We start from the raw sequence: 13,437 nt of genomic DNA on the forward strand, positions 1-13,437 counted from the left end.
AAATTTGATTTAATTTCAAAGATTTAACTCTCAGTGTTAAATTTTGTTCTGTGTACTTCAAATTATAGCGAAAATTATAATTTTTCCTGTTACTTCTTGGTGTTTTGAGGGGGTCCGATTTACCAGGCGTTTTTAAAATTGTCTATAAATTGTTTCGCCAAAACCTAAATAACAACAAATTTACAATTATGATTGAAATAATAAATTCATATGAACTTATTGATAAGATTATTAAGAGTGAAAATTTTCAATTTAGTTGCTTACTTTTGAGATATTAATGACTTTTTAAAGACTTCCAAATAAAAACAAAAAAGTAGTTTTGGTATCAAAATTATTTTGATGACATATTTTTTACGTATTGTTCTTATTAGTATCAAAAATTGTTCGGTTACATATTGTTTTGTGGGTGTAGAATTGATTAAATTAATTTGGATAAAACTATGTCAAAGTTATGATGACAAACATTAAAAAAAATGAGAATGGGCCACTTCATACCAGCCGGTTCACTTCACCCCGTCCTACGGTACATTATGTTTGAACATAGTAAAATAGGTACATATTTAGCTACAATAATATGGCAGTGCCTTAGCCAGGATTTTCCTTTTTGTATTGGGGGGGGGGGGGCTGATAATTTGTCATATAAGGTAGAGCAAACTAGAATCCCTTATATACGTTTGGTATGCTGATGCCGTGGGTACATATCTATAACATTTTACAATTTTGCTGCAACCTCCATACAGTGGCGTACCCAGGATTTTCAAATGGGGGGGGGCTAAACAAAGTAAATCAAAATTTAACATCATCTTAACAAACAATTTTCAATAAAGTCTTATAGCAGTTAATTGTAATATTTCATTATTATATACTTTTTATAACACATACATAATATATTAGTGATATATTTAATTAGTAGGAAGTAGGGACTGATTTATTATAAAAAATATGTTATACGATTATTGCTTATAATAGGTCGTTGTTACTTAAGATAATAGTACGTTCAACGTTGTATTCAACACTGTTTTTAGGAATATAATGGTTGGTACTTTGTATTTTATAATATAAAATGTATTCCATAACACGGCCAATGGGGGGGGCTGAAGCCCTCTAAGCCCCCCCCTGGGTACGCCACTGCCTCCATATAAATTATAATTTTAATACACGGTTACGTCTAACGCGTAATACCTAACATATGCATCCATAGAACACTGAATGCATTTTGTAATTTTCCTAAAACTTCGGGGATGGCTGTAGGCTACAGCCCTCTCAGACCCTGTCTATATAGTGTGCTGTAATATGCTACCTACTATTTTGTTTAAAAGACTGTCGTGAGTATAAAGCTCAATTAAATATTATGATCGGATAGTACTAAACGTTACATAATAATTTTGTTATAAAGTCCAATGTATTTTTCAAAAATAAATCGATTATCGGTACGTCAGACCTCTACCTAGGTGGGTAGGTAGGTATATTGGTATATTATTATATAGGTACAGTTTAAAATTTTAATATATAGGTACCTACATGTGTTTCAGCAGCTAGCCAATCGTCATTGATCTTGACGATCACAATATATTATTATTTATTATTGTAATTCTTATTATCGAATAGGTATTGAAACCATGGGCGAAAATATTATCATTACAATAATTTAGTCCTTGGTAGACAACGATCGGAATGAAATGTGCGCAGATGATGCGATAACTTAAATAATTAATTGATTAATCCCCATAAACTATATTATATTATTTTGTACGTTTACACTTTATAGTACCTATGTACCTATATATATCTAATATTTAATGTTGTGTTGTTAAGCTATTTATTTTGGAGGTCACGTTGACAATTTCATAATAATATTACAGTATTCATAGCGTTAGTTTATTCATAATGATATTAATTTACATTACAATAAACATTTTGTTTAAACAAGCTCGGGATTAAAAGTAACATATAGGCAGATTAAATAATATTTTATCTACAAGACTACAAAGTATACATAATATATTATGTATATTATTAATGTGTTAAAGATTAATATTATGTATTTTACCTAAAGTAATATTTATAAGATAACACTTAGCTTTTGGCCGTAGCTGCAGGTTAATTATTTATATTAGTAACATGTAAAAATTAATATTATTAAATAAGTATAAATAAATTATAGATACGTTTTGAAAATTTTGTCAGAAATTAGAATATAGCTAAAAGCAGTGGACACCTGAGTTGTAGACATTATTATTATTAGATGAGTTATTTGAAAAACAAATTATTGATTATTTTATAATAAATGTGTCGTGTAAATATATATTGAGTACACATTAAATTATAATTTCGATTTAAAATTGCATTTCTTGATTTTAAATTAATCCAATAGGCACCTTTTAATTATTATATACAACATCTATGCTTAAATGGCATTTTAGATAGATTTTGAACTATTTTGATGTTTTTTAAAAAAACATTAAATAAGGTAGGTACCATTTTACGGTATATAAAATATAAAATATTTGTGTAGGACATAATCGTCATACACATTTAATTTTAGGTCAAAATAATTATTAAGGGTGAATACTGAATGTACCTACGTCATAGTGTCATACACATTTATACCGAATTTACATGATTAGAATGGCATAGAAACGTATTAAACGTAATGTTATATTTTTATGCTCTTTGCCGTTCTATTTATATAACATAATATAAATCAATGTCTAATTTTATTATTATTATCAATTTAATATTTTAATAATAATTTGTATGGTATCAACAACATTTTTTTATCTGTTTATTATTATATTAATGCTGAAAGTATTTGTTTAAAAAGACTATTATAACACTGTTAATATCAAAATTTTTTTATACACATTACATAATATTATATGATAATAATTAATGGAGGTCTATTATTTTAATTTGCCTATATAATAAAAATATTTATTTTAAAAATCGTATATTATGTATATTAATTAGATAATATTTTTTTTTACATTATTTATTTACTATTTTTTTTTTGTTTGATGCCAAGACATAATAAAATAATAAAATTGTTTCTATAAATAAATAATGAGAGTAACACATCGAGTATGTAATGTAGCAAGGTTTATTTTTTTAAAAAATATACAACAAAAGAAAAAGTATTACCTTTTTTCTATTAATAATATACACGTCGGAGTATTACAATATTATTTATTTGTGTAGTCTAAAACAAGTACAATTTTTTAAGTCCATATATAATAATAATAATAATAATAATATTTTAATGAATACAATTATAAACAATACATAATTAATCAAAATGTATAATATGAGAGTTATGCATACAACAAGCTTATGCTAACAAAAGTGTGTGTAAATAAATTAATCTAAAACTAAAAAAAATAATAATAATAATAATAAGGAAATAAGAACATGAAATACATTTTACTGGCCTAGTCCGTTGAGAATGTTTGTCTTTCAATAAATGATTTACAATAGATATTTACGTGCTAGGAACAGGTAACCAATACAATCTTGCCTTAAAAGTATGTATTCAAATGTTTTTTTTACTCCAAAACTACTCTTACATAATATTAATAATTATCATGGCAACCGCACGTCATATTTTACAAGCATTACTGTATATAAGTTTTTTTTAAATATTTTTTTAAATTTTTTTTTTACAACCTATTGTTAATTAATAATAACACATTTTATTGTCCGTCAGACATAGTATTGACACATATCAAACAATATATACACACTTATTATATAATATATAATATACATTATACGTAATATATTTTATACATTGGCGCTCATTGCCCACGTATAATGTCATAAATAATAGTATACGAATAATTAATATATTATATTATATAATATAATATACAAATATGTAATAAAAAACTACTTGTTGATTCACGTGATACGCGAGTAATGGCTTATAGTCATAGTTATTTTGACTATTATATTTTTTTAAATCATTTAAAAAACGTATATTACAATAATATAATATTATCTTCAGTAAATATTTGTGAATTTTGTTTTCAAACCGCTGACATTTCAAAATAAAATATATATATTATACTTTTTTTTATTGTATATACAGAAATCGAATGACGTAATTGCGAATATTTTAACGATTACATAGTGCGATATTTAAAATAATAAATATAATATCTATTAAAAATAAATGCTAGGACTGCCAATCGATAATATAAGTCTATGCTTTAAATTTACAATAGTTTTTTTTTGTTTTATTTTAATTTTTTTGTTTAGTTTTGTTGTTTTTTAATCGACGACCAACTCACATGACCACAAAGTCTTTAATACATCGGTATTATTGGATTTGTTCGCTATAGTTTATCTCAGTCTGTGTGTAGGTGTATTTTTATTCGGTTCGTTGCTCGATGACTAACGGCAACGGCTGCTGATCGATGGTGTTGCCCATTGACGAGCCCCCGGTACAATGGCTGTTCTTCACGAGCTCATCAATGTCTTCAACGAACACATTGTCTTGGTTGGAGTGGTCGATGGATCGCTTGTAACCACTTAGGCTCACCTGTTTGCAAAAACAAAAACCGTGACGCATTATTTATTTATTTATATTTTATTGTAATATTAACGCAGTTAATAATGGCAGTTACAATGTGGTAAGGAAATTTAATACAGTTGAAAACTTAAGAGAACAACTGTAAAATAATAAGTGCCCATAAGGATACATAATAATATATAATATATAAATACAAAAATAAGATTGTTCAGGCCATTCAGGGAGTGTATAGTATTGGATCTGAGGATGAGGTGAAGTTATGGGTGGTTATGGCCTTACGAAGTGGCGTGACTCGTGGTAGAGAAAGGAAGCGGAATGCGGGTAGAATAAGTGGGAATTCTAAATTATTATTATTATTACTACTACGATGTTAAAATACACCTCCCGGAAACCCCGTACTGGTATAACATAATTATAATTGTTATTATTATTATTGTTGTTGTTGTTAGTATTGTTGTTCTTACCTCGACGTTGTTGTTGGAAACTAACGGTGAATCGGGTGGTGACGAATTTGGTGACATGTCAGCCGGACTGGGTAGGTGCGAAGAGGCGAGTAGGGCGAACGCGTCGACACCCGATGAAGGAGAGATGTTATGTCCGGCGGCGGCCATCATTTGCTGCCGTATACCCTGCGCGACGGCGGCCACGGCGGCCGCGGCAGAGTTAGGCGACACGGGACCTTCAACCGACTGAACCGCGTTGTTACCATAGTGACCACCAGACATTGGGTCGGATAAACACTATATAAACATAAAATATCGGTATTGTTATTATAAGTTTCACGAGGGAAAAAATAAATCTTTTATAAAATATTATTTTAAATTAAAAACGTTTTTGTTTTTTTTTTTAATTTGCATAAATTTAAATTAATTTACTCCAGCCATATACTTTTAAAAGACAAATTGGATTGTATAATAAATTATTATTGGCCTTACTATTTAAGACATTACTTTAATGTAAAATAAGTATAATAATTAATAAGTAATAATAACAAAAAAATGTATTAATCTCGATCTAAATTTTAAATGTACAATAGGCGAGTTTAAATGAAGACTACAGGCATTTAAGTAAAAATTCAACTGGCTATTAACTGTTTTTTAAAATTGAATTTTTATGAAATTCTTTGTTAAGCAAATTTTATTTGTAAGCTTAAATTTGTTGTTTTATTTTTTTAATCTAAACAAAATTATTAAATACTAATGTCTATTAGAGTACCTACCTAATAAGTTACCATGATAGCTAATGTTCAATGCGTTTAATACTTTAATGTCATCATTAAACATTAATTTATATCTCAGTTTTGTTGTCAGACATTAATTGATAATTATAAAACCCATAAAACAGTGAACTAGAATAACATTTTACTGCAATAGGTATTAGGAATAGATGAAATTAAAAATAATAATATACAGTCGGTATTCAGAACAAAAACTTTATTATTTCAGTAAAACAAAATGACTAAAAATTAAAACATATTACCCAATTGAATAACTGTTATATTAGGTAAGCAAAAATGTTATTTTTATGTACAACGTTGAATTCACAATATTATAAATAATTTCTTTCAATAAGAAGTACTGTATATTATTTTTATTTTTCAAGTTGGATATTGTTTTAATATTAATTAGAATTGTATATTGTTTCTTGGAACAAAATTGATCATCAGGAAAATTAAGAAAATCATCAGGATATCATTTTGGGATTTAGTAAATGAAAATGCTTGGTTTTAGTTATGAAATACATAGGTACCTATATACACATTATAACTTGTAACTACTGTTAAAAATAATATGAAACATTTATCGGAGATAAGCTACTCTTATAACTTTTAACTCCGATAGCGTAATTCACGAGTGATGACTTAATACTTATTATTTATAATATGACGACGTCTAATCTTTCGTGATGTTGAAACATTTCATTTGTTTAAAAAAAAAAAATTTATACGGTATACACATAAGCGTGAGTTGACATTCGCGATAGAATGCTTATATACAATCCTGGATAGTCTCAACCCCCACTCCCTTACGATCACACCCTAAGCCACCCCAACCATACATGTATTAAAACAATACATTTGTTACTATGTTTATATCTGCGTATGTGTAGGTACAGATACCTATCTATTGTTGTGGAATAAAATTAAAAATTATTCAAATAATTATCATTATCGATTTAAAAGAAAACAACACGATATAGTTTGTTATTTCGACGTCCCGATAAAGTTGATGTAGATGTACATTGTACAGATATACTTGTTAAATATAGGTAATACATAATAGTATACAGTTTTGATGGTTGCACAAACTACTCGATGTTACAGCACGTTCGTCGAGAACTGTTTTGCTAGTAACCATCAAAATTCGAATGCATTATTAATTTGAAAAAGTTTTTCCACAAACCGCAGGAGGGACCGCGGCCCACTAAGCGACTTTTCCCCCTCACATATTATTGTGTAACTATTTGTAAATAATTTATTTAATTCCGTATATTTTTAATTATATTTAAATTAGGCTTTAGTCCATACATAGGTACACATATATATATATATACTGTACAATTATATAAAAAATAAAATACATAAATATAAAAAACCGACTCAATGGAATACTATTTCAAACACGCAACTGATGAAATTTACTTTTGATTACAAATAATGGTAAAATAAATAAGTAATATAACAATTATGTTTTCACTGTTTTTTTTTTTTTGTGACGTATTGTGCAGTACATTTATTATATGCCATTATCGTTGAATCATAAATTATAAGCTTTGCAAAACGTCCTTGATTAAAATTTAATAATGGTAATTTGTCAATATTTATTAAATTAAAGAATACCCACAAATTGTACACATAATTTATATTTTATCATACCTAAAAATATTTAAATCTGAAGAATATTATAACTATGTGTGAATATTTATTTTGATTCCAAGAAGTAAAATTATCTGTTTTCAATAGTTTACATTAGGCGCGTCCCCAAGGGAGGGGCGAAGGGGCGTCCGCCCCCATCATAACAATTTTAGATTCTGAGCAGAGTGAGGGATCTAGGGGTTTTACAATGGTGTTTATTTTTTTTTTTATTCTAATTTCTACTAGAAGGAGTGCTTTGATTTCAACATATCGTATCTTGTCTTTTAGCAAATTTGATCAAGATGATACTTTAGTGAGGTCATTTTTCGATTTTCACAATAGTTCTTAAATGCCACGGGAAAAACCACTGACAAATTACAAAAAAACCACTAAAATTGGAATTTTAATTTCTAAAGCTTTGTTTATCACCATAGAAACGAATAAAAATAACGATTTAAACTGTAATTTATAATATTAATCCAACTTACAGTCTATAATAACAATTTAAAATATCTAGACTGACAAACCTTGTCCGCTCCGAATCGTTTTTCGTTCAAATTTAATACAATCCATTATACAGTGACCCACTTGTAACCTACTGTACAGCAGATCGACGTCCACTTACCCGCTTTTTTTAATGTAAAAAATTACTCTCATTGTCAACGAAATAATAAAGATCAACATTTTAATTTACCATCATACCTATCTACCAAAGTAGAAAAATGAATCACCACTAAAAATTAAACATTAAAGGTGAATTTGTGAAACAATACTTTGTTACGTACACTTATTTGTAATGTAGTTGCATTAAAAAAATAAAACAAAGTCAGTAAAATGGACTTTAGTCTTAAGTTCTCCCAAACTATTGAAAAATACGCATAGGGTAATTATTGATTTAAAAAATAGATTCGCCCCCCCCCCCCTCTAGAAAACTATCTAGGGACGCCCCTGTTTTACATATGAATGTATATTATATAATTAGTATAGCAGACATATATTTTTTCTCGTATAAATTACCCCTATTTTAGGTACCTGACAACTATGGTTAAATATTACAGTTTTAATTAAATTAAAGAAATATATACATTTTTATATTCTTACCGGTATTCTTGGGTAAAGGTGTAATGCTTCTTCTTTGATGTTTTGTGCATCTCTGAACACAACAGTCCTGATTACATTTTGAATATGATCTTCTGGCCAAAATCCTAACAATATTCTTTGAGGACGTCCTCTGCCTTTAGGCCTTAAGTCTGTAAACATAAATATATATATATATATAAGAATTTTTACCTATATAATCTATTATTTTCTGATATATGTTATTATTTATAAAAATATAGAAATTATTAATTAGGACTTATTATATAAGTTAACTTAAAAGTAAATTATGTTCTGTGTTCAATACCTGTAATTATTGAAAATATTTTAGGTTAGATTTATGATTTATTAATCCAGAATGGTTCGTTGAATAAATGAATAGTTAAACAATGTGTGTGTAACTAGTTATTAATTTGTATTCTATCTGATAATTAAGTCCTAAGTTTTTTAATTATTATTTATAAAATAATAGTAAAGTATCTCAAAATATAGAATTAAAAATAAATAATAATAATTTAAATATATCCCAAAGAAAAATATTTTGAAGTATTTATTCGTAGGTATACAAACTACAAAGTAAAGTCAATATAGTTTTTCAAGAAAAATAATTACAAGTTTTATTTGATTGTTAATTTTTGAACAAAGTCATGCATTATTTATATTGACAATAATGAATTTTGCAAAAATGCAAACAGCAATTTTTCTCTATTTAACATAATTAGATACTTATAGGTGATGCAATTTATAAATTTGATCATTAGTTTCTTTAAGCGCAAAGGAGAATTACCGACATGATAGTCGACCAAAATGTGAAAAAATCATGATTGCTTTTATATTTAATATCACAACACACCACTATCCTGCGCCGATGTAAGTAGCGAAGCGAGTCGAGTGCCCAACACCCGGTGTCTGTATCCTGTCCGGCCTTTTCATATTATACATGTAAAAAAATAATGTATAATAATATAATGATTAATGAATTATAATTGTAATAAATTATAATAGTTATGTCAATTGGCATTGAACATTGAAAAATAAGATAAGCACATAATATTAAATTACACTTATTATTGGAAAAGTTTTTCAAACTATCCTTAAAAATAGGGTATTGATATATTTCATAGATAATTAATATATTAAAATATATTAAAACAATAAAAACACACACCTATTTAAAATTTTTTTTTTCACTTTGTAATTTATTGTTATTGATTTTTAGAGATATTCTTAGAAGTATTTTTTTTTAATTTTCTTTGAATATACAAACTATATTAATTAATTTTTATACACAAATTATCATTTAGTATGCTTGTTTAGTAAGCAGGAATGAGAAATTTTAATTGGAAGTATAAATCTTATTTCTGTGTAAAAAGATAAAATACAATTTACGGATAATGACAATTAATTTTCTTCGATTTGTGTAAACCACAAGAATAATTTTATTTAAAAATAAAAATCAATTAGTACTTCTCTCTATTTGAGTGTATATTTTTTTCTTTAGGTCTAATTATTTATTTAAAATAGGTATTAATCAATTATTAAAGTTATATTTGTTGTACCAACACAGATTGGCGGCTTTTCGAATTTTGATGAATTTCCGGGGAACCGAACAGCCAAGAAAAACATTAGTTGTTCGGGAAAACTTTTAATTAGAACATTTTGTGTTTTTAATTTTCTTTGCGAACACGGTCGGTAAAAAATGAATAAATCTTAAAATGTTTAAAATGAAAAAAAAAAATTATAACGGCGGTGAAGTGTGACAATATTTGGGGTTTATTTAGTGTCAACAACCGAGAACCACGGCTTTGGGCGATAGTCTGGCGGAGATTATATTTTGAATTTTTGTCCCTTATAGTTTTGAAACAAATTGTGTGCAACCGAAAAGAACATTACAAAAAATTAAAATATGGACAGGATATTTCTGGTATATTTCAGATAAAATATATAATATTTTAAAATTAATCTTATATTAATTCAAGGCTTCAAGAGTTAAAAGTTTAAAATCCAAAAATAAACATTTTATCAAATGAAATATAATTATATAAACCATGCAGTCCATGTACACAGAGTGTCGGACACTATTGTCTCTCGCCCTGGTGCTCACCTATACACTATGGTTTGTTGTGATATTAAATTTAAAAGTCATACAAATTACGATAGTATAAAAAATTGCAAGTCTTATAAAATATCATAAACGATGATGTATATATGCTTGTAAGTAAAAAGTTTAAAAAATAATAAATTCTAATACCGTGAGCCCAAGGTATACCTAACACATCCATAAGATATACAAGTAAATAAATAATCAGGGAAAAATTCAAGTTTCTATTATTATATAATTTTAAGAATAACTATAAAATTCCAACAAAAAATGTGTTATATTATACGTGCAAGTTTCAAAGGTAAGTACTAAAACGGGAAAGTAATATTAACGCGCTAGCTATATGTATAAAAACATTCGACACGAAATACGAAAATCGTGGTATATTTATTAATTTTTTTATAATTTATCTATGTAGGTACACAATATATATAGTAGACAGAGCAGATGCACTCGTATATGCACGGCAAGTTCATATATACATATAATATAATAATATAATAATACGCGGCCAAACTGCCACGACCACAGCAACGGGGACGCCGTGGGGTTAGAGTGGGACGGCGGCAAAACCACGAGGCGAGCTAATATGGTTAAAAATCGTACCGCCCCTATTTTCTATATATCATAACACACGCGACGGTGCCGGAGGGGATTGGGAATGATCGGTGGAGGGTGCATGCAGTAACTATACTCATTACACGTGTTCGTATTATACGTGTATGACGACCGACGACGACAACGACAACGATCCAGAGCATAATAATATATAATATTCTGCACCCCTCGCACATCATAATAGTGTATATAAATACATATAGGTAATATGTATATATGTGCAAGGGGGTATCGAGTACGAGTATAGCACGCGTGCGCACTGTTCGCACATATATATTTATGTATACCGCCATACGCCCTGGGGATTTTCGTAATACATATATGTATATTGTGTATATATATTTTATAATATATAGTGTGGTGACGTGGAAAAGTCTGGAAACTCGGGTCGTACCTATATACCATATACACAACTATACACGTCCTTATTATTTGTCGAATCGAAGGGTTTCGAAGATAAAAAAAAATTCGATAAGCTGTCCGCAGTATTTGGGTAGGTATTTATTATTACGTTACCAAAATTTGTTATATAGCTATAAAATATTAAATTATATATATATACGGGAGATCGCCCGGTTCTTAATAACAGCGAATCGCTGCCCCCCTCCATACTCGTCGACGAAGACGCATTATTTATATGAAATTCTACGATGCTCTTTGGAGTTTTACTCACAATAAACGACGACGATAATAATACATATAAGTACTTAATAATAATAATAAAAAGGATGAGTTAACGATCTGAAGAGACTAAAAATATTAGTGTGGTTGTCGGTCGAAGATGTCCGTAAAGTCTAAACGAATTAAATTTGATATAATATAATGGTTATGATGACCACGACGTTGTGAAGTTAATATTTTAATATCTAATGGATCAAAATGAATAATAGGTACCTAACCTATAATCTACATGGCTACATCATTCTAGCCTGAACAAAAAAAACACAAACGTACAAATCGTTAGGAAGATCAGAAAATAAAATAATTATTATATTACCGTTATTATACAAAGTAAATAAAGATTTGCCAAACATGCTTACCCCCATGTTTCCTTTAATAATGCATTTAATCAAATTTTTATTTTTGAAACTTTTAAGTATACTTAAGTATTTTAAATTATTTAGATTTTTATACTATTTAAGGGATGTCATGAAGCAATTCTTTTTTTATTATGAGAACCAACCTTTTTTCTGTAAATTGCTTTACAGGTGATTTTTTAGAAAATGTTGATGTATCTTAATCAAAATTCAAACGATTAGTATTTGAGGTATTACAATCTATATGCTAGAGATAATAGTCTTTAATTAAGTAGATTTAATATTGAATTTAGTATAATTTTTTATAGGTAATCTGACAATTTAAAAAAATTATAAAATATTGATATATTAATATGAATAACTATAATTTTTGAATTAAAGAAAACAGGAGGAAAGTAGGTAACCACTCTGTTGTATGATTGTACCTCGTCACTGAGTAGGTCACTGTAATAGACGTTTTAAATTTGAATTCAATCATAAATCATTGCACACGAAAAACTATTCTGAACGGGGACGGTCTGTCAGCCTATTATCATATAAATATATTGATATTAATTATTATTAATTATTATAGTAGTTTATTTTACTATTTATAGTAATATAGAATAAACTATAAATAGGCAATAGTATACAAACATAAAATTAATCTAAATGTTTGAAAATGTAATTGTGTACTTAAACGAAATATAATAATATTCGTTTAAGTATTAAATCACTAGGTACATAAAATATGATTAAATTATAACAAAATAACTAGAATTGTTAATGTTCGATTAAATATCAATTTTGTCAAGTTTGAACTTAAATGTCTATTAAAAAATCGATGTGAGCTACTCAAGCCTTGGCTATAAAAATCGAATTTATTAATTATTGTGATTTGACTAATTTTGTCAGAATTTGAATTTCAAATGCTTATAAAAAAATCTTGAATATTTATCTTTAATATAAATAGCTGTAACAAAAAATTATAAGGAATCTTGTGTTATAATCTTTTTTCTTAAAAAAATTGAATATTTCTGATGCGGAGAAAAAGCTCAAAAAGAGTTAAATATTTTGAAATGTTATTATGCATGGAAAATAATAATAGTATAAATAATATAGTTAGTGAATATTTTAAGTATCAAGGTTATTAATTTTGGAATTATAATAGGTATATCAAAAATTGATCGAGGAAAAGTAGTTAATTTACAGATTATCC

General features: G+C 27.4%; 1 protein-coding gene across 1 annotated transcript in view; it reads right to left on the reverse strand.

Moving 5' to 3' along the window:
* Positions 1-3,082: 3,082 nt before the first annotated feature.
* The window catches only part of LOC100163259 (protein bric-a-brac 1), a 44,632-nt gene continuing 34,277 nt past the window's right edge, over positions 3,083-13,437 (reverse strand). The window contains exons 4-6 of the mRNA XM_016802429.1: positions 8,487-8,635; positions 4,996-5,271; positions 3,083-4,540 (exon numbers count right to left, since the gene is read on the reverse strand). Coding sequence (XP_016657918.1) covers positions 4,370-4,540; positions 4,996-5,271; positions 8,487-8,635 — 596 coding nt within the window. The 3' untranslated portion in view covers positions 3,083-4,369. The remainder of the gene's footprint in view (positions 4,541-4,995; positions 5,272-8,486; positions 8,636-13,437) is intronic.

Source organism: Acyrthosiphon pisum, chromosome A1 (genome assembly GCF_005508785.2).
Source record: "Acyrthosiphon pisum isolate AL4f chromosome A1, pea_aphid_22Mar2018_4r6ur, whole genome shotgun sequence".
Taxonomy (NCBI): Eukaryota; Metazoa; Arthropoda; class Insecta; order Hemiptera; family Aphididae; genus Acyrthosiphon; species Acyrthosiphon pisum.